The following is a 23,476-nucleotide window of genomic DNA, read 5'->3' as shown; positions in this document are numbered from 1 at the left end:
TTTCAGGCAAGCTCAGACAAACTAACAAAGGAAAAGCAAGCACCCTTCTCTGGATTCTGTGTTCAAAATGCACAACTTTTGAGAATAAAACATAAAAAAAACAGAGCAAAAGCAAACACAAATCAACAATGGTGGCTGAAAACTTCAGATGAGAAGTTGTCATAAAAAGGTCCATTTTGTGAAATTACTTTTATGAATTACATAAACAGTCATGATGGATATTTAAATGGTAATAATTCAGGGAAAAAAAGACATTCTTGGATGAGTGTGGAAGTATAAACCCTGAACATGCAACAGAAGGAATATTTCTTTTATGTTAAGAAAGTGAATACAGCCTGCTCTGTGAAAATCAGTTTTATTTCAAGATAAAAAAAGTGCTGCAATTTTCAAATCAAATAAAAATTCTTTACTTCTAAATGCAACATTTCAATGAGACATATTTTTTTAAAATTTTCCTCATTCTTTTTTCTCATTGAAGGTCCAGAAATAAATGATATCAATGGATTCTCGTAAGATGATTCTACCAAACTATTGCGTCCAGTTTTAAAAACTCATATTGTTTAAGAAGGTTGGCAACAAGATGCAACTTTTTTTCAGAGAGTAGGTCCGAACTGTCAAATTTATACTCTCCGACAAGGGCTCTTTAAATTTAAAAATCTAAACAAGGATAAATTTAGTATAATTGCAAATATTGTTGGCATGTTTAGAAGAGATTCCAAAACCAACAAACTAGTGACTTATATATTAACACAAAACCCTGAATTAAATAAAAACAACTTTACTTAAGTAAACAACTGGGGTGGGGAGTAAAAGGAAGGTGAGTTACAAAAGGAAAGAAGAGCATTGAAAGGAATGAATGGAAGAGACACAAGTGAAAGAAAGAAGGCCAAAACGATTCTAAATAATTGCAACAAACAATCACAATGATTCGTGGTAAACTGCTACATATGGGTCATTCCATAACTATGGGGTGCACTTTTTTTTACTGTCCCTGTTACATGTACATCTGACATCTATGATGTTATAATTCTGATGCACTCCTCAATGCAGTCGTCTTTCAAGAGTGATTATGAATAGCAAACTACTACCCAACAAATAGAAAATCATTGGAAGTGATTCTCAATGATACTTGAATGGCACATTACAAAGTACCAATGTAACAGGGACAGGAAAAATGTCACACTGTGGGCCCTAAGTTTATAGAACGACCCATTCGGGAAAAGCAATCAAACAGCACAAAAACAACACAAAATCTGCATCTCCAACAAAATATTTTGGCTGCTTGTATCGGGGAAGAAAACAGAGAGAAGGTTAAATGTAGTGAATTACACTATTATAAAAAAAGAATGTTACTTTTTGTTCTTCAACTTTAATCGGTGTTGATAAAAAAAAGAAAGAAGGAATTTCTTTGCAACTTGTCTGCACTAGAGACTTTGAAATATCAAAAAAGAAATTGAGACTTTAATTTTTTTCAAATCTTTCAAATGATTCGCTTACACAAAAATGGCTTTTTGCGGATTCAGTGAGAAACGTTCCACTTGTCTTCGTTCATATACACCTGTCATTATGGCAATGTATGTTTCGGTTTTATAATAAACTCAAGAAGCTAAAATGGAATACCGATTTCGCAGTTGATTCCCTGGAAGCCCGGCTGGCACTGGCACGTGTATCTGTTGACCAAGTCGTTACAACGGCCTCCGTTGCGGCATGGGCTGCTCGCACACTCGTTGATGTCTGGAGACAGGAGGAATTATGGAGACAATGTAGGATTGACCAACGTGTGTCAAAAAATCTATACTCATAGCACAATTTAATTTGCAGATCCAGAACTTTTATTTTTAAGACTTATCAGTCCTATCTGACTCTAAGGGTAGACAAAATCATTTTCTTAGCCTCGGTCAATTCTTCAGCCTCAACATTCATTAAAGTACCGAATAGTTTTTTTTACGTTTAAACAAATGTGCCTAAGGTAAAGTCTTAGTCTGCATAATATACACTGTGATACACTGTGATTTCCCGTTAAATTTGAGGAGTCCTACAAATCTTTAGTTGAGTTTATAACACTCACCGATGCCACACAAGACTCCCTCGTAACCAGCTGCACACGTGCAAGTGAAGAAATTGATCATGTTGTTGCACTGCGCTCCGTTTTGACAAGGATTGCTGCTGCATTCATCAAAATCTATCAAATCAAATCAAATCAAATTTATAGATCATCACATATTTAAAAGATTATCAAAGGCCCCATCAAACCAGGCCCAACCCACTTCAACTCGCTTTTACCCCAACCCAACCCACCCTACCCCAGCTCAACCCAACCCCACACCCAACTCAACCCACTCCAAACCAGGCCAACCCAGCTCAACCTAATGCAACCCATCCCAACTCAACCCAACCCACCCTACCCAAACTCAACCCAACCCAACCTAACCTACCCCAACCTAACCAAGCCCATCGCCACCTTACCCCAACTCAACCCCCAAACTAAACTCAACCCAAACCACCCCAACCCAACTCAACCCACCCCAAACGACTCAACTTATCTCAGCCCAACCCACCCTACCCCAAACTTAACCCAACATCTTCCCCCCACCCCAACCCAACTCAATCCAACACCCCCACCCGAACTCAACTCAACTTAACCAACTCAACCCACCCCAAAACCAGCCCAACCCAACCCAAACCCAACCCATCTGAACCTGTCACAGGTTTAAATCCTAATACTGTCAATTTACAACCTCACACTAATGAAAAAAGCCAGTTTCCCTGTGTCATTTATATGACCAAAAAAACCCACTAAAACTCAACAATCAACATAATGAATATTTTGGAAAATTAACTGACCAATTTCACAGTTATCTCCTGTATAACCAGACGCACACTGACACCTGTAGAAGTTGATACGATCCATGCAAAAGCCTCCATTACGACATGGCGAGCTGGAACACTCATCAATATCTGTGTAAAATGCGAAACAAACAATACGTCGGTAAAGCCCCTTGACTCTTGGTTAGAGAGTCCAAGATTTGATTCCCCAGAATAAACTACTCTCCTTTGAAACACGTCAAAAAGAAGTGATCAGTGGAAAGCGACACCCATGAATATAAGTCGAAGTCTTCAGACAAAATCCAATTGAGCTGAAAATTTCCAGTAGACACAAAAAAACTTTTTTTGCTTAGCTTTCAGGAAACTCAACTCCATCTCCTTAGGCATTTTTGTGTGAACCTTTCTAAATTCTGCAAAATCCTTAAAAGTGCAGGAAACCTATGGCAGATTTTTTGTAAAATATATATTTCAAAGTAACAGTAGCTGAGCTGTACCATACAGAATCCTACAAAGTCTTTCAAAAAAACTTATCAATTTTGAAGGATTTGGGAGGCTAAGGAGGAGGAAAATCTTTTGTGTCTGTTTTTAAAGGTAAAGTGGACCATTTGCATCTATCCAAAAAGTAACTGACCAAATTATTGGTCGGCTAACTTTGTTAAAATATAGTAATGACACTAAATTTCCTGTAAAAGTATTCCCTCTGGCATGCTGTCATTTAACTCATTTTGAAGAAAACAATAAAAGACCGTCATTCCCAAAGATGCGTCAAGTGACACATTTTTGGAAATTTCCGTTGGCAGTTGGTTTGTAATTGAGCAAATTCATGAAGGGGTGAAGGCGTAGGGACATGATACACAAGCTTGCGCGATTGTTATTAGTAGCCCGAATAGTTGGTTCAGTGTGTGTCATCGAAGTAGCAACAATCGGCTGAATGAGAATCATGTCCCGAGTTCTGATTTCGGGATTGACAAAGCAACTTTTGAATTGAAATGGAGATCCAGAATACTGTGTTTTCTCAAAATATACAGCATTCACAAAGCTTACGGGTCATCAGGTTATTTGTTAAACACCGTCTTTAGATTTGGAGCACTTTTCTTGCTTCAAACGAAAAAAAAAATGCACCAATGACGTCTACTCTGTATTTAAGGGAACATACCAATGTCGCAATTGGTCCCTTCGTATCCTGGGGTACAGCGGCACGTGTAACCGTTGATGAGATCGTTACAAGTGGATCCAAACCGACACGGACTGCTGGCACACTCATCAATATCTAGACGGGGGAAAATGTCATAATATTCAAACCAACAGTTAAAATATGAATTATTTCATGAATAAAAATTTCCTATTCAAAGGTAATATAACTTCTTTCTTGGGACTCGGGTTGGGGGCATGAAGGGGGGGGGGGAAGGCGGATGGTAGAGGGATTTTTAACAACTGGGGGGTTGGGGGAGGCGGGAGGGAGGGGGGTTGGGAGAGGGAGGGGGAGAGCGAGAAAATAGGCCCATTTTTGGAATTCCTGATCCTCAAATACTCACTAATTTCACAATGAACCCCTGCGAAGCCTGCTACGCAGGTGCAAGTGTAGCCGTTGTCTCCGTCGTTACATACACCGCCGTTCTGACAAGGGGAACTGTTGCATTCATTGTCATCTGCAACCAGACAAAACAATGTCACAATAAGCACTGTGTACTCAGTACTGTCAAAGCTTGCAAGAAAGAAATCATATAGGCTCGCTCGGGTAGGACTCGAACCCACGACCTCCTGCTTTACTAGTGCAGACGTCTTACCACTCGACCACCGAGCTTGCCGGTGTTGGCTGGCTGGTTCGATTCTGATATAGCAACAGGTAGTGCAACTAATGATTTAAATCAGAATTTTACCTCAGCGAGATGTAATTTTATTGGTATTTTAACTTTCACCAGTATTTTACACACTTGCTAGTACTAAAGAGTCTTGAAATTAACACTACTCTTAACAAACAAGAAGAAAAAAAAAAACACAGGCAAAGTGGAGAAAATTGCTGGACTTGACAATGAGGTGCAAGTTCACTTGTGACAAAGTGCCTTGCCCAAGGACACACGCACCACAACCCCAGGCTGGACTCGAACCCACAACCTGCAGAATAACCCGCAGATTCTGAATTTGATGCTCTGGACCATGACGACGGACCGTTGATGCTCCGGACACATCTTACAGTGAGATTTTGATTATTATTATTCAGCCACTCACTGATTTCACAGTTGATGCCTGAGAATCCTGGGAAGCAGGCGCACTCATAGCTGTTGACTCTGTCGTTACAGACGCCATTGACGCAGGGACCGCTGGCACACTCATCGACATCTGAAAAGGGGAAAATACGATCCATTCTGATGTAAATTGAATGAAATTCTTAAATCACATTTTGTAAATGTGACAATTAGGAGCCAATTTTTACTCTATAGTTTTTCACATGCAATAGAAAGAGTATACTAGGTTCGTCGTTTAGATTTATACAACGCCTGAATGAATCCCCGTCATCTGAGTGGTTGGTCGTTGATCACATGTCACTGAATTATTCGTCGCAACCCACGGCACGGCCGCACTACAGAAATAGAAGTTATATTCTACGGTAAATAGAAGTTCCATGGCACGGTCTCACTATTGGTGGCTCTGGAATGAAATTGTTCTTAGGCGAGCCCTCAAATTAGAATCCCTCCCCAGACCGTTCGGGGTTGAGCCCGCCCAGTATGTTGAAGGGATTGGGACCTTGCATGGAACCGATCGGCCTGGATTAACTCCACCAGGCTTCTGCACCATGGCTCTGGCTCATCACAAAGGAACCAATTATCGACGCGCTAATCCTCCAGTAGCCAACAATGACTGTGCGCTTCAAAGAAGACTTCAATTGATGTTGCCTATTGTGAAACCCTGAGTCACCAGTTTGGACCGATTGGGGCGTCACGCTTCAGTAACCGGGTGGCTTTTGGCCTCGTACCGATTGGGGTGAAAGAAATTAGCATACCGGACCCGGTACCCGAACGGTCTGTTATCTGATGGCTCGCCTTACCATTGCACTCATAAACATTCAATAGAACTATAATATCACTCAGTTTGATAACGTAATATACAGATATTACGCGATTATTTACAAAGTTGACTGTTCCTAGTTATTTTCATTGTGAAAGACTCTATTTAAAGGCCTACGACTAAGTAAACTTGCCCTCGCAACTTGTAAATCATTTTGTTGGATTGAGTCACAAATGTTACAAAAAAATAGAAAGATTAATTAAAACAAGGACTTTCTTTTACCCAAGTTGATATAAACACACTGCATGCTCTGCAGATTTGAGTTGAGCAACTTTCAATACTACACATGAAAGTTAGCAACACATTAGGTCTAATTAAAAAAAACATCGAAGACAGAACTTACTTATTTCGCATCGTGTTCCCATGTAGCCTTCTGAACATGTGCAGGTATAGGTGTTCACACCGTCAACACAGGTACCACCGTTGAAGCAAGGCAGGCTGGCACACTCATCGATATCTGGCAGGGAAGTAAAAAAGCTATCTTTAATTGAAATCCTGCATATTTACAACTTTTCTCAAATTTAAAACATTTCCAAAGGGTTTCTAAGTTAAAAATCCCCAAATCAGGACAAGTCCATCCTGACAAAAAAAATCCTGAAACCAGGAAAAATCCTGACCAAAAAATCCTGAAGAATTAATTTGTCTTGTTGACTGCGGCTAATTAAACACTTACTGCGCATGTGCACATCAAGATTTGCCGATTTTTCTTTTGGGATAAAAATTTCACATGCATGCAAAAGCATAGCGGGGTACCAGCAGAATTGAAGAGATCACTGTGTTCTGAAGCATAACATTTTGCAAAAAACCTTTGGACAGCGAAGTGTTTTTAGGTGTCTGGTGCGTCAAAACTTATGTGCAAACGAAATTTCCATCTCTTTTTGACTGCACGAACAATTGCACCGAATGCAGATTTGGTACCACGTCCCCAATAGCCTTGTGTGCATTTATCTGCCGCGATTATTCTGAAAAAAAAAAAATCTTGCTGTGCACCAGACTATTTTAGAATACCGGACTGGCTGATTATATGAGGAACAAAAACCACATCAAGTCTGAAACCAAGACCAGTATGAATCACACATGCTTGTCAGACTTTCACACACATTTTTCCTCGCCATGAATCTACACGTTTGACCAAGAGAGAGCGAACGAGAGAGCCAAACTCACTGATTTCACAGCGATCTCCTCTATACCCCGCCACGCACCGACACCTGTAGAGATTGACCAGGTCCAGACACTCGCCGCCGTTCATGCATGGGTTACTGTTGCACTCGTTGATGTCTGTAAAGTTGCAGAAAATAGAAAATGAGAAATGTCATGAGCCTGCCTCAATGATTAAACTTCAGCAACTGTGACAAGGGTGGGGTAGGGGAAACAAAATAATCCACAAATAAATCGTCAACGGGTATGGGAGTCACCGAGGTCCTCAGAGCAATGGAGGGTTTATGGTAATGTTCTGCATAAATTTACCAATTTCTTTTGATCTACATAAAGTTTTATAGGTAAAAACATCTTCACGGTGAAACCTCAGGAATTCCAGATTTTAAACCGGTTTCTTTAAAAATTCTCAAATCAGAGAAAGATTCTGACAAAAGTCCTGAAATCAGGAACAATTCTCCTAAAAATCTGAAATAGGAAAAATCCTGACCCCTTATATCTATTATTGAAAATTGATGAGATAAGGAAGGAATTTGAATCCCAAAAGTTGGTCTCGTCATATTTTTTAAGCCAAGGAACAATTTCGTGAGGCTGCTTAACACAGAAACCTGCTAAGTACGGAAAAAATTGCTAAGCACAAACTGGTACCAGCCAAAACGTCATCCAATCTATACAGCTTGTGACTGGTACCCAGCTTATTTTTGCTTAGCACTTAAATTTGCTGAGCAGTATCGACCTTCTTCACAAGGAAGCCATTTTAGATCGTGTTCCCTGAATGCATTTCCTAAATTGTAAACTGTTGAATGGGAGGGTGCCAGACTATTTTATGATTGGAGTGTGTTCCAAGCCTCACCTTCCATTTTTTTTTTCAAATGTGGCTTAAAACATTAGGGTATGTTTAATCACAAATTTGAAATTATTTATCAGAGCAGGCTGTTATTAATTTGTAATGAACTTTATGTCACTGCTTTCATTTCTATTCCCAAGCTCAAAAAAATGAAGATTTTACCTCGCTTTTAATTGAATACGGCCGACACACGAATAAAGCCTATTGTGTGCTTGGAAGCTCTGCGAAATTGACCTATCGCCTTTTGCGAGTTAGCCACGCCCCTTAGACAACCCTACGGAATTTTTGTATACTAAGTTTTGTTTGTCTCAGATTTTGCGCGTTTTGCATCCATTTGTATATCATGTAATTGGACAATATTTCACAAGCTGCGTTGACGCGATCCTAACGCGATTCTACCGCGATACCCGGTAGGTTAATTAGGCCCCAAATGATAACCCCCATAAACCAATCATTGACTACGTACCGATACTGCACGTGAGGCCAGTGAATCCAGGGACGCAGGCACAGGTATAACCGTTGATGAGGTCGGTGCAAACGCCGCCATTTTGACAAGGGTTGCTGCCACACTCGTTAATGTCTGCAAAGAATCAGGTTTCAGACAAATTAAAAAAAACAGTACACTGTAGATCATGTATCCTGGCCAAGTGTGCCAAACCAAAGTTATTTAACCTATTGTTGCCTCATGGTTTTGGGCAATATATTTTGGTTTTTTTTATTTAAATATTTTATATTACATAACTAGGTTTCTTTTCATGTGCTTGAATTTGAGATTCAAAAGCACATCGTCAGCATGCATTGTAGACTAGTTGAATACATATTTAAAGAAGTGTGTTCAAAAACTTTCTTGATACTAACTAAGAAAGGTTGTCACATCACGTCTTTTTGTTTGAAATCCTGAGATCTCCAAGGACAACATAATCATGAAGAAAGAGCTTTACTGCATGCTTGGGAAGATTGTGCAGACCACAAAAGTACGGTTACAAACTCAAGTCAATCGCAAGACATCCAGTCTCTAATCATGTTCAAGCTATTCCCCGTCGTTGATCACCCCCTGTTACTTCTGATTACAGTGGTACGCCGCTATAATGAACATCGCGGGATCCACAAAAATTGTTCGTAATAGCAATCGTTCGGTATAGCAATTTTAAGCTGCTGGTGCTCCGGTACTCACTTATCAATAAATAGCGCCCTTCAGAAATTCACCCTGCACGCCCTGGTACCAGTAGTTACTGAAAGATGACTTTGAACACGTGCCGACTATTGAATTAAGTAATTGCACACTTTTTGAGCTTACTACCTACAGCAATGGGTGGCTTTCCCCTTTTGCAACAACAATGTTTGGTACGTTTTACACAAAAATCGGGAGCCAAGGACAATGAATGCTCGGTATTGCGGTGTTTGGTATAGCGACGTCCCACTGTAGTCTCATAAATGACTTCAAATTAATTCAAATTTCACTTGTGTTTAATTCAATAACAAATCTGACAGAGAGGCATTAGTTTCCTTACTATTTTCGCAGTTGGTTCCATCAAATCCTGGCACACATGTACACGTGTAACCATTGATCAAATCTCCACAAGCTCCGCCATTACGACACGGGGAGCTGGAGCACTCGTTAATATCTACAAGAAGTGAAACAGACATTAAGATGTCATTAATTGGGGAGCTAAATGATGCTCAGTTGAATAAACAGATTCACAGAAGAAAAAGTTGCACATCATTACAACAGTACTTACATGTGTTGCCATTTTCTTCCAAAATGAAAGAGGATGATTTGTCACATAAAAAAATCACATGTGCTCAAACATTTTTGCCAATGTTCAAATTAAAATGAGCGAAAACAATATACATTTAATGACAATGATGGTGATGAAGGCGATAGTGTTATGATGCGATGTACAATGGGAGTTTTTTTCATTGTGGTGGAAATCTTCGACAATATGATGAAATTATAATTGAGAAGTCGGAAAATGAAAGCAGCTGTGAAAAAATTCAAGTGGTTTCATAAAAGATTATACTAAAGATTAAACAAGCACTTTCTCACATTTTACTCTGGCAAAGTTCAAAAGAATGTAAATCATGTTTTTTTTGTGAAGAAAAAAAGTTAGAGCGCAATAATAGCCAGATGATGGTAATGTCACAGTCTTGGTTGACACATGTAAAACAGTAGTCAGTCAGTGGCGTAAATCCATGCCCGCAAGGGGGGGGGGGGATGGGGGATAACCAATATCCTGAAATTGCCTGGTCGTGAAAATTTGAAGGGGGGGGGGGGGGAGGTGGGCTGGATACCACATGGCACTAAGGGACGCTGTTTATGATACCATTGTACACCTTTTGCAAGCTGGTGCCCTTACAATACATCAAGATGGGGCAGGTTTGATGGGGTGAAGATGGGGTGAAGCTTTTGTGCTATTCGTTCTACGTTTTTCAGTGCTATTTAATACATTTGAGTTGTTGGAAAGTTAGTAAATAACCTAAACACCTGGCATTTGTTGGTTTCTCACCACAAAAATGTGGGGGGGGGGGGGGTGAACCAATGGCCCATCCCCCTGGTCAAAAAGTGGGGGATATATTCTCCCCATGCCCCACCCCCTCCCCCGGGATTTACGCCCTTGGTCACTGTGGTAACAGTTAGTATATATGAAGTGTATGAGTAATGGAATGAGAGTGCAGGTTTGGGAAGAAAAGAAGAAATAACAGGAGAAGTTAGGAGAAAGAGGGCTGGAAGTATATTGAGTAACTTTTCATACAATTAATATTACAAAAATTAAAGAGAGCTTTATAAAAAATAATTCATGAATTCAAAAATATCTTGGTGGAATTTTTGTTTCTCACTCACTTGTCGAGCCTAATCTAGATTTAACGAAATATACAATACTGATTTTTTTTAAAGATTTTCCAAGCTGGCCTAGGTATTAAAACCTAGGCCAGCTTGGAAAATGGATTTAACACATAAACATAATACATGGTTTTAAAGTCCTAAGTATCATCTCATAAGTAAATACTAATTCTTCAAACTAAATCAGTCGTATTGAATTAACACCGGCCATTTTCATTACTTTCTGATGGAAAGCTTACACATTGCTTGTATTTACAGAAAGAAACCTTAATTCTAGCAAATCAGAAGTTATTCATTGCATTGAGAATTTACACTGTTCTGTACTGCACTGTACTAGGAAGACGAAATTCTGGTTCCAAGGTTTAAAATAAAGACTAACTTGCAGTAAGGGTGGAGAACAATTACTTTTACAAGTTTAGAGAAAAAATAACTATTAAAAGAGGTGTTAAATCTTACCTGGAGATAGAGTTTCCTTCAAAGCATGGACGGAAATTGAAGGAATGCAAGGTGAAATTTGACAAGTAAGTGAAGAAAATGGAGGCTAAATTGATGAGATTTAGCAGTTTCTGCACTCCGTATCACTATGGTGGTTCTGCTGTTTGTATTTATACTAACGTATTGACTGTATTTCGGCCATAGAGCTATATTAAATTACTAGAGCGCTGACTCATGTACAAAGTGATGCCTGCTGGGCGCATCCATATTTGTGCACAAATCTATGGAAAACTCAAAAATTGTTAAGGCTTTTGTACGGCTATTTGCATATCTGCGTTCGCATTCTATACAGGTGTTATCGAAGCTGATACGCCCGAAACCGAAACGCACCATCAAATTGTTAGCATATGTTGTTTCTGCTCATTGCATTTAGAGTACACTGTCAAAATTAATTCCACCTAATTTCATGTTCTACAAACACGCACAATTGAAAGTTGATTTCAAAATGTCAGCACGCAGGACGGCTTCACAGTATCTCCGGGCGGGCGTAAGAATGAGTTAGCGCTCTAGTAATTTAAGGCCCCCCCCCCCAAATAGTCGGTCTCAGGACAGCGCGCACGTTGATTTTGATCATGCACGTCAGTTCTATTTTCAAATTGTTCCCGGTAGCTACAACAGCACCCTCTATTGCCGCACCGCCTCAAATTTTCGTGGGTGGCTCGACTCCAAATGATGGAGAGCACCAAGGCAAATGATGAAGGACACTAAGGAATATGAGGACACAAAAAAGCAAAATAGTACCCACCTTGTCTGTACAATCCAAGCTTGAAAAAAAAAAACCCAAAAAATGCATCGTCGTATCAATTCCGGAACTTTGATCTGACCAGAGACTGACAATTTTTTTTTTTTTGGCCTGATATAACTCTATGATTGTGACCAGAGTTGTAATCAGGTCAATCACACACATGTCAGGTCAGAAGTCACAAGAGATGAACAACGACAAAGGAATTTCTTTTGTCACCGTTCATTTACATAGCTTGTGAGTTGACTGGATGACTTGTGATGGACTTGATTACAAGTCTGATTGTGAGTGAAAAGGAAGAAACAGAAACTCGCAGAAACATTGAGAAAACAACCACCTGGCCACCAGAGGTATGTTACGCTGCCATTACCCCCATCACCAGTACTTGAAATATCACTAGAAAGAAAAAGCACCATGCTAGTATTGCAACCGGCACCTGTGTTCAACTGTCCTTTTAGAATAGTCTTTTGAATCGACATCACTGTCATCAAGCATCATCACTGTCATTATTGTCATTGTCAATTGCTCTGATTGTCATCATGCTTCGAAAACTCAATATGTTGTAATCACTGCCAGTAACATAGTCATTGTGGAGCGCTGTTGTCCAGGGGTTACGGTGTTTGACTCACGTGCCATGACACGTGGGTTCAAATCCTGACTGGGAACATGGTGCTTGTGTTCTTGGGCAAGACACTTTACTATGATTGGCTCTCTCCACCCAGGAGTATAAATGGGTACCTGTGAGGGTAGAGACCAGAATGCGCTGATCTTGAGCTGCTGCAAAAACTGGTCTCATCATGGCCTGATGAACAGGGGTAGTAATTATGAAGTGCTTAGAGACCTTTGGCATAAGGTGCTGTATAAGCACCAGTAGAAATGGTCCTAATCCCTTGTGTCACTGTCTTAACTGTCATCACGGTCATCACTGTTATAAATGCCACCGTAATGATTGTCACTGATGCCACCATGATGATCTTGTTCAAGACAAGCACGGTCATCACCATTAACGCTATTACCACCAACACCATCATTGCCTTCCCCATCATCAAGGAACAACATGACATGGATGCTAATTTCTTATATTATCACCACCTTCATCGTATTTTTCAACAATAGCTAGCAGCAGCGTACTCAGCTCCAAAACCACCACGTTCTACAACTACCAAAAACCACAAGGCTATCTTCCTGCTTCACAGTTACTACTGCTAAACACCGACGCAAACAACGACAATGACAAATATAAGACAAAAGTTTGGTACAAGACAGAAAAGACCCTAGACAAAATGATGTCATGCTTTGATTAAATTGTGTTTTTTTATTATGGGAGCCAGGTGAAGACGAGAGCCACCTACAATCCTGGCCAAATCTCGCTGGGCTCCCAACCCCCGGCCCCCGTTCAATGTTGTCTCTCATTGCGCGGTGTGTGCTTCGTCAGCTGGAGAGAACAACATTGACCGGGGGAGCGGGGGAGTGGGTGACCGTGGCAGGCTCAGAAAGTGTCCCAACCGTTTTGGCCGGGATTGTAGCTCCATAGGAAAACGCACATGTAAACAAAGCGTGACATTATTATACCTCGGGTTTACAGAAAGCTGGGGGGTGGGGGTGGGGGGTGGGGGGTGGGGAGAGGGAGGCGACGGAGGAGAAAAGCATTGACAATTTAAACACTTACAGTTAATACAAAAAAAAGAAGAAGGAATAACGGCCGTTGGGAGATGGCGGGAAAAAAGGGAAAACGAGGAAAGTAGATGGAAAGAATGTTGCATCCTGACGCCACTTTTTGCATCATATATTATCTCAATAATAGTCAGTCATTGCAAAAATGTTGAAAAGACTTGAATGTTGGACCGAGAAACATTTCCAATTTTGTTAGAAAAATGCTTTAAAAATGAACTCGACTCTCCAAAGACTTTGCACATAGCACAAGAAGTGGCGTCTGGATACAATATTCTTTCCAAGTGGGCAAACAGACAAAAGACAAAGGTGGATAAATACTCACTTATAGAGCAGACAGGACCATCCCACCCAGGCAAGCACTGACAGGTAAATGAGTTGATACCATCCGTGCACCCTCCGCCATTACGACACGGCCTGCTGTTGCACTCGTTGATATCTGGCCAGAAATCAAGGTCGGAAAAGTTGGCAATCAACAGAGTTGTAATGACTCGAGTCAATGACTCGACTCGAGTCACAATTTTTGGTGACTCGACTCGACTCGAGTCCCTAAGGGTAAATGACTCGACTCGACTCAAGTCACTGCGAGCAAATGACTCGACTCGACTCGAGTCCCTCATCAGAAGACTCGACTTGACTCGAGCGAAGGCTAATAAGACTCGAGTCCCAAAAATAAAAGCACAACTTTGCGAAAAGTATTTGCAATGACTTACGGTGCAAAATTTAAGCTCACTTTACTTTGCGAATAGCAGTCATGTACAAATATACAACGTGTCACAGACTCCCACCTCATGGTTCTAGAACGCACAAAATACTATCCAGGAACCAGATTTTTAAACACATTTTCTAATTCGCTGTTTCATCATTGGTTTGGGCGATTTCTTATAAAGCTCTTGGATTCGAACGTTGGCTAAACTTATGGCCTCCTTTTATAAATTTTGGTATAGTGTTCAAATATTCGCAACACGAATTGACTAGAGCTAAATATTTGACTCGACTCGACTCGACTCGACCTTTTGAACTAATGACTCGACTCGACTCACTTCTTTAAAATGACTCGACTCGACTCGACTCGAGTCACAAAAATCAGTGACTTGTTACAACTCTGGCAATCAGTCTCAAACTTAGATGTGGTTGTACCAATTGAAAAATCCTCAAAATAAAGCGAATGTAACGAGAACATGAATACTCACTTTGTTGACACTGAGAGCCGGCGAAACCAGGGGCACACATGCAGGAGAACCCATTGACCAAGTCGGTGCAGGAGCCTCCACTCAAGCATGGGTCGCTTCCACACTCATCCACGTCTGTAAACACAAAATTACCACAACACTTGTTTAGGAGTAATACAAAAAATCAGAGCAATAAGCATTTATGAAATATAAACTAATTTTCTGTCAAACACGCCTCTACTGTGTTGAACTGCATTCGGTTCTTTTTTGTTGGGGTGTTATTTTACATTCAATATCTTAGTCCTATCAAGTACTCATTTCCTTCTGTGTAGGGAGAAGTCATTGAGGTAAAGCTTCCTGCTCAAGGACATCGGCATCATGATGCCTTAACAATGGTCCAAAGGTCTCCATCAAAAGTTTACAGTTGACAGACAACTGGGATGCCAATTCATACCATGCAAGCAACCTTTTATCCACAGGGATGACACTGTCAATTTAAAAAAATCTGAAAATTGGATGAAAGTTCTGAAAGATGCATTTCTTTCTATACTGTCGTCTTTCTCTCAGATTCAAACTGTCTGAATTCAGACAAAATTCTGAAAGATCTCAAGCCTGTATCCACCTTTTCTGGAAACGAATTCCATCGGACGTTCACAATTTACACAATCTTAACAACACCACCACAGAAGAGAAAAACAAGAAAACAAGGAATCTTCTCAGTCTTACCGACTCCGCAGTTGCCTCCCACAAAGCCAGGCACACACGCGCATGTATAGGAGTTGATTCCATCGGAACACCGTCCGCCATTCAGACAAGGTGCGCTGCTGCACTCGTTAGTATCTGCGAACGTCAACAATACAGTATTTACTTTCATGCACTGTTAAGAAGATTTAAAGCATAGAACAGACTTGTGATTAACTACAGTCAAATTACAAAAACACATTTTTTGAGGACTGTATTTTTAAGCAACTTGATGTTTGGTTCAGAAAGGTCAGGCAACTGTTTTTGTGGCGGTAGGAGCGAGGGCTTAAAAGGTGGGGATCTGACTTCATATCCAAGTCATTCCATTCAGTTCAATTAATATTGCTACAAGGCTTAGTTCTCTCATTAATTTGTTACTGACAGGGATTGTTGGAACATCGTTAGAATAGATCTAGATCTTTGAAGATCCGATGTTTCAAACATTTTTTAACGTCTTAAGAGCAAGCGGTCGCCACTGACAAAACGTTGGAGCAACAAATGAAACTGGCAGAGACATAAATTAAACTTGGTTACAAATGTCCTGTTCTCACGTAAAAATAAATTAAATTATCTGGTTAATATTAGAAGCCGAAGGTTGAAAGATAATTATGCTTTAATAAGTTTTTTGTATAAGCACTACAACCTTAAGCTACATAGCATTACAGAGATAAAGCTGAGATACTATAGACGCACGACTGTAATTCTTTTTGCACTTACTGCTTTTTAAATTCCAAATTTGAATATTCTCGTTATTAGTAATGTTCGGTTGATAGGGTAGTTTACATAATTTCTAATAGCGCAGACACAATATTCAAATGTTTTGGAATGTGACAATGCAGCATACTAAGACAGTTTAAAGTTGGGTAAATATAAGCCATACTTATTTCAAGCTCTTGTTACACTAGTTTAGTAATTTGAAAGAGTTGGAAAGTTCTGAGTAGAACGCGGAGGAAAAATACTTAAGAATAGTAAAAAAATAAATAAATAAGTAAATAGAGATAAAGTATCAAGCTGCATCTACAAGCAAACAGTAATTTTTCTATTAATGTTTTTTAGTCAGGAATGCTATTTAAGACAAGTCTGGTAAATCGATTGTAACATAGCATGTACAATTAGTGGGCCTTAAAGACGAAAGAACATTATGAAGGGAAAAGCCTAGATGAGACAGATAAAGTAAAGAAAGAAGTAAAGAAAGAAGGAATAAAGGAACACGACGAGAAATAAGGAAAGTACAGAAAAGGAGGAAAAGAACAGAAGGTAAACTGAATGAGAAACAGGAAAAGTGAGATAAAGGACAAAATAGGAAGAGAATTGAGAGTACTTGTAAGGAATAAAGTTTGAGATAATAGGGAAGAATAAGGGAATTGCAAAGAATAGGGAAACGGACAGTTTGAAAGTAAAAGAGGGAAATGGCAGACAGGCGATATGAACAAGTGAAGAAGGACAGAGGGTTGAAGAAAAAGGAGATCGGGATGAAATGAAAAACAGAAATATATTCAAGTCATATTAATTACAATGTACTACATTATTACAATGTACTTTATTAAATTCCTTGCTAGAATTTTTTTAAAGATTGAAATTAAGGAATGTAATACTCGGTATGTTTAAAGTTTCAAGTGCTTGCTAAAAATTCTATCCTTACGTTTTCCCTGAATGTACTTTGCCAAGATAATTTTTAAACATTTTTTTAGACAATTATGACAGGTTCGTGTTTGAGGTCTTTTTATTTTATTATTAGAATAACTGTTTCGTAACTCAAAATAACTTTTCCTAATTCCAGCTGAAGCAAAATTCTCGTCATCATTTGCACATTAGGAAAGATACACACATAATGATCATACGTACATACAGTTTACAACTACTTAAAATACTGCTACTGTATTAAACGCACACTAACTAAACAACAATATATTATTTGCAATCAGAATATCTTCTTACCTCAACTTTCATATTCCTTGGACATTGTGAGGCACATCATCAATCGAGAAATCTCCACTGCAGATTTACATGGGCAGACAGCTCACCACACAGGAACAAATATCAGTGCTGTACTACTCTAACTATTGAAGAGTAGTTCTAGACTTCTTTCAGTTATAATGTTCATTCTTTTTTTTTTGGTTAGCCAACAATTATTCTTTGGTTGTTTTTGTCGTTCTTCAAGTTGGAAACGGTAATTTGACCGGGCTTTCATCAGTATGTATGGATTTTGTTGCAAGAACAACATTTTCCATTGAAACATCATTTGAAAGCCCTTAAATGGTCCGCACAGCCAGTAACAAAAAAAATTGAAGCATTCCAAATTGGTGGATGAATTTTGTTTCAAACAGATGAAAAACTGATTTTTTTTCCAAAACCCAAAATGAGGCAAATTTTTTTTTTCGGGAAAGTGACCGATTGCCCTCTCCAAAAAAATATAAAAAGATAATTAAATGTGCTGTTTAAAGTTCCAAGACTGGTAAAAAATTACCCCCCCCCCAACATCATAGCCATCTTTTAAAAAAATAGAAAAGAATACAAGCAAATAATGAAACTAAAAAAAACCCCAAAAACATTTAGCTAGGGAACACTGTATGCAAAACAAATTAAATGAAAAAATCCAACTATGGATGAGTAAAACCCCAAAATAATTTGAATAGCAAAAAAAAAAAAAAAAAAACCCAACCAGAAACAAAACCCCCAAAAGCATAGCTTTACCTTCAAATCCTTACAAAAAAAGAAGTTTCACCTGCTAACAGAGGTGAGTAAAGTCAAATCAATGAAGAGGAGGTAACTTACAACAGAGGACGGAGACGTTTTCCAACTCATGGACAGTTGTCATTCCTCTTCCAAAAACTTCCTTCTGCTCCACATCACATCTCCAGAGACAATCCAAGGAGTTCCACCTCAAACTTGATATTCTTTTGTTGTTTTTAAGTCTTACTTATTTCACCAAGGTAACATCTACAAATTTTGGCTTTTCAAGTCTTAAAAAAAAATCCATATATTTGAAATTACGACGATTTTTTCTAAGATGTTTAACACTTGGGGTTATTCTTACGCTCAAGAATATATTGTTTTTCTTAAAAAGGAGATTTTTGGACAGAAAATGAAAAGTCTTGATTGCAAGAACAGGGGAGACGTAGAACCACCACTGACTAAAAGGATATTTATTGCCAACGAAACAACAAATAGCCTGCATCGCAGATTATGTAAATACACCATAATTATCGAGCAACTAAATGTTAAGCTTAAACCTCTAACTTTATGCTCAACAACGAGCAGAAATTTGTCTTTGAAAGAATGAAGGAGAAAAAACCCCAATAAAACGACTGAACTTTCTGAGGGAACTTCGATGCCTAAGATTGCAAAATAGACATAATATGGAATTTAAAGATGCAACAAAAACAGAATAAACAAAAGGAGATCTACTGAATAAAAAGGATAAACAAAATCTGCTTCATTTGACTTGATTTTCATTCATTGTGCTCAAAATTATTGATATTTTTTAGGGGGGGGGGGGTTGCCAGTTGCAAGTGCAGTCTCAGAGTTAATATTGCCTTACTTTGCATGCAACTTTTCAGCATCAGCACATACGTTCGGCTTAACGAAAATTATTGCATAAAATTACGATGCATGATAAATTTTCGGTGGGATGGTTTAGAACCCTAGATATTGTACTTCATCAAAAGAGCTTTTGCCTGAAAACACTGAAATTTGTGATTTTGGCCCATTAATGTTTAATCTGAATGTTTGCTTAAATCAAGTACAAAAGTATTTAGCTCATGTTACCTCAAATATATATATATAAAAAAGTATGTCTAGAACTACGCAAGAATAAAAAACAAAATGCATTTTTCCCCGTTAAAACTGACTTATTGGTAAAATGCATACTAAGCTACAGAAATTAACTCACTAACTAGCCGTCACCTTTAATATATAACTGCTGATATTTAAAATTTTAGCAATGACAATAAAATAGAAAATATGAAATTCTAGCAATCCATTGATGTATTGATCACTTGGAAATTATTCTGTTGTTTTTATGCTACGAAATTTGGATAACTTTTAACTTCCAAAAAATGCCAAATGGTGCAAAAATGTATATACATTCAGAAAATGGGAACAAACATTGACTGCCTGATTTAAAATAAAACAAAATGGCTGCGAAGATAAATATTTTACAGCACAAAAAGTGATCACTGCTAATCTACTGTTCTTTGACCATTCAGTGATATCTCCAAGAAGATGTATACGTATCTTCCATGTTTGGAAGTAATGTTTGAGCCAGGGGTTATGATAAAAAAAGTTGATAGAGTTCTTGATATCTTGACAAGGAGTTCATTTTTTCTATATTCAGAACTGAATGTCTCGGAAGCGTTATTGGTGAAAGACTCGTGGTTAAATGTCCAGCAGAATGTTAACGTCGCCCTACCTAGGGGAGTGGCCCCGCCTACAGTTGGCAGGGGGCAACGCTCTGCTCGAAGCGAGTCCAGCGATCCTGGCCCATCCTGGGATGAAAGAGAGAAAGCGGAGAGTAGGCGATTGATAGCTTTGCCGAGGCCCATAACTTACGTGTTATAAGAATAATGATTTAGTGATTATTTTCTTAAATCACTTTATTCCAAGTCATAAGCTTCAAATTACACAATATTAAGAAAAAAAAGACTGCTCTGTATTTTTTTGGTCTTTTAAACAAGTGTAAATTAGATCACTAGCTTCAAGAGACCAAAATATAGTCAAACTCTTCAAACACATTTGCTTATTTATGTTTCAACTCATTTCCCCTAATTTTTTGTTTGTTTTTATCGTAATTTTGTTGAGGTTGTAAAGCCAAATAAATGCATTCTAAAATGTGGTTTAACACTATCCTTATTATTATGTGATCATTGGTTGTTTTAACTATCATGAACAAATTGGAGAGGACAGAGAATCTCTAGGCTTTCTCAAAATGTATTCTTTATCCCCATTCCAGAAATTGGTAGAATTTTCCTGTGGTACCACAACAACACATAGAACAAACAGTGACAACCAGACAATACAAAAATTCCTAATGCACATACTGGACACTTGGTTTCACAATAACCAATTACAAAGATTTCAAAACAAGAAGATTATATAAAGGCTGGTCTATACCTCATGCGAATGGGAAGCGAGTTTGATGTTTTTCGCAACAAAAAAGCTGTTGAAATTAAAGCCGTCCGAGAGTTCAAATCTTATAAACTGGCAATGCGAAAAGTTGCCGCGACTCAACAAATAGGCGTTCATGGTGTTTTAAGAACCACATGGCTTGAATTACAACACCCTGAGGTACTCCTTTGATGCACCCGGCTGAGACACACCCACACCCCTAAAGAAATTTCCTTATCGGTGAACCAGCAGATTTACACATCACACAGACACACACGAGTGGGGTCCTATTCGCAAGGGGGTACTTTTTAATAGGCAGCCTCATTTTCTGAAGCGGTGAATTCAATGCAATTCTTACAATGACAAGCCCATCTTTGCAATCCTCAAAATTCTCGGCAGGGGGAAAAAGGGGTGAGGGATACTGGGCTTCAGTAGGAGCCCCATGCCCCCCCCCCCCCCCCTTACACATGCCATTGACACACACCCTTAAAAATATAAACAAGTTTACCCTCCTGCTTTCTCACTTGACGCTAAATTTTACAAAGTCCTCGCCAGGGATTTTTCTTGCAGTAGGCCCACACAGACTCTGACACAAGGTCCCTAACTGTCACCATATACCCCAGAAAAGACCACATGACACACCACATTCACTAACTTTATGGAAATCTTCCGCCCACACAGACTAACGAACTTAACAATTCGTCGCGTTTTTTTCCATACTGGCAAACAGGTTGCACGGCGCCTTTTCCGTACCAGCAAACATGCATACAAAATTGTATACACGTTCGCCGCAATGAAAAAGGCGCGGTGCAACCAAATTTAAGTTTAAACAAATTTTACACCATCCCCAAATATACCCACCACCAAATCCCCTTTCAGCCCACCCCAGCCCTCATTTCAGCAGTCACGTACTCTTCGCTGGCTCACCGAGCATAGAATCAGTCATACAGAGTATTGTTGATGTCCCCTTACTGCGCGTGGCGCGCTTTAATTTTGGTCAAGCACTAAACATTCCCGCTCATAAATCTTGAGTTTACGTACACGCAACAAAGTTCCAGAGAAATTGTATTTTGCCGTGATTTTTCGATTTGATTTTGAAGTGTTCCACACAATTGACCATGGATCTCATGAAATTGGCCCAGCCCCCGGATCCGACAACAGACACCGATTCTACTACCGACCCCTCCCTCAACCCGAACCCCCAACCAACTCAGCCCCCAACCCCATCAGTCACTTACTTGCTGGAATCCCTCGTCAGACCATGGACTGGATCCAGAAGGTCAGTGTAGGACCTCGGTCCCGCCACGCCATTGACCAGTCCCCCTCCCCCATCCTCCTACCCTCCCCAGCCCCCCAACCCCATCGGTCACTTACTCGCTGGAATCCCTCTTTAGACAGCAAGTGTTGACCTGGTTGGACTGGATCCAGGTCAATAGGACCTCGTTCTGGCCACATAACTGACCGGTCCCCCTATCCTTCCCCACCCCCTACCCCATGGGTCACTTACTCGCTGGAGTCCCTCATCAGACCGCAGGTGTTGACCTGGTTGGACTGGATCCAGGGGGTCAGTAGGACCTCGGTCCCGCCACATAACTGACCGGTCACCCTATCCTTCCCCCACCCCTACCCTCTACCCCATGGGTCACTTACTCGCTGGAGTCCCTCATCAGACCGCAGGTGTTGACCTGGTTGGACTGGATCCAGGAGGTCAGTAGGACCTCGGTCCGGCCACACCACTGACCAGTCTCCCTATCCCTCCCCCACCACCACCCTCTACCCCATGGGTCACTTACTCGCTGGAGTCCCTCATCAGACCGCAGGTGTTGACCTGGTTGGACTGGATCCAGGAGGTCAATAGGACCTCGGTCCCGCCACACCACTGGCACTGGCCGGTCCAGCTGCTGGCCATCTGACCGTTGTTGCGGACCACGGTGAAGCCGAAGGCCGGGAAGGTGACATCACGGGTGGCATAGCCTACCAGGACAGTGGGAGCTGTACGGAGAGCCACATAGAACAAAATAAAAGAGAAAAAAAAAGACAAGACTGATGTTAATTTGTCTCAGGCCAAGCACAATAACTTTCCAAAACGCGAGACACGCCGTTTTGTTGCCTTTGAGAATCCCGCTATCTCCTGGCTGCCCAAAGTTAGTTTGGACAGCTGTTATATTGTTAAATACAATTTAAGTTTATAAACAGCTAAAAGTTTAGAAACACCTTATATATTGTTTTTTTCTTTAAAGTTTCATAAAACTGCAAATATTTCACTTTTTTTCAAATACATGTAGATACATCACATTTTGAAAACAAACTCTTCAACTTCAACTTTCTAGTCTCTTTTTATTTTTTTTTTATTTTTGGAGATCCCTTCATTTTTGTGTAGCCATCAACCTGGGCCAAGTTCGCGCAAGGACTATAGTTGACCAATGGTTAACTAACGTTTGCCCGAACTCTGTCTAGTCGACGGTGGTTGACTACGCTAGTCGACTATTTGGAACCAGCCTACTGGGGTTGGTTGCTTCGCTGGTAACCAATAGCCGCGCGCATTCATAACGCTAGCAGAGAGCCAGGATCCAGAAGTTTTGCGATGACATTTTGACCAGCGTTTGACTAGAGACGTTCGCACGTTGCTCTTGGTGCGCAGGCGTAAGGTACGTCACAAATCAACCACTAGTCGACTAATGGTCCTTGCCCGAACTTGGCCCAAACTGGCTTTTCAAGAGCCTCCCTAGATGCAGCTTTTACTTAAACTAGAAAGGGGACAACCGTTAACCAGTCCGCGCTATGTTGAGGTATTTGGAATGGATGACAGATAA

General features: G+C 40.0%; 1 protein-coding gene across 1 annotated transcript in view; it reads right to left on the bottom strand.

The window, feature by feature from the left end:
- Positions 1-23,476, bottom strand: part of LOC119737346 (fibrillin-2-like) — a 106,310-nt gene that overhangs the window by 35,991 nt on the left and 46,843 nt on the right. Inside the window, exons 23-32 of the mRNA XM_038211637.1 lie at positions 9,406-9,519; positions 8,361-8,474; positions 7,057-7,170; positions 6,236-6,349; positions 5,056-5,166; positions 4,362-4,475; positions 3,983-4,096; positions 2,845-2,958; positions 2,069-2,182; positions 1,621-1,734 (exon numbers count right to left, since the gene is read on the bottom strand). Coding sequence (XP_038067565.1) covers positions 1,621-1,734; positions 2,069-2,182; positions 2,845-2,958; positions 3,983-4,096; positions 4,362-4,475; positions 5,056-5,166; positions 6,236-6,349; positions 7,057-7,170; positions 8,361-8,474; positions 9,406-9,519 — 1,137 coding nt within the window. The remainder of the gene's footprint in view (positions 1-1,620; positions 1,735-2,068; positions 2,183-2,844; positions 2,959-3,982; positions 4,097-4,361; positions 4,476-5,055; positions 5,167-6,235; positions 6,350-7,056; positions 7,171-8,360; positions 8,475-9,405; positions 9,520-23,476) is intronic.

Source organism: Patiria miniata, unplaced genomic scaffold (genome assembly GCF_015706575.1).
Source record: "Patiria miniata isolate m_02_andy unplaced genomic scaffold, ASM1570657v1 HiC_scaffold_3, whole genome shotgun sequence".
Taxonomy (NCBI): Eukaryota; Metazoa; Echinodermata; class Asteroidea; order Valvatida; family Asterinidae; genus Patiria; species Patiria miniata.
This window is presented reverse-complemented; position numbering and strand designations above follow the sequence as displayed.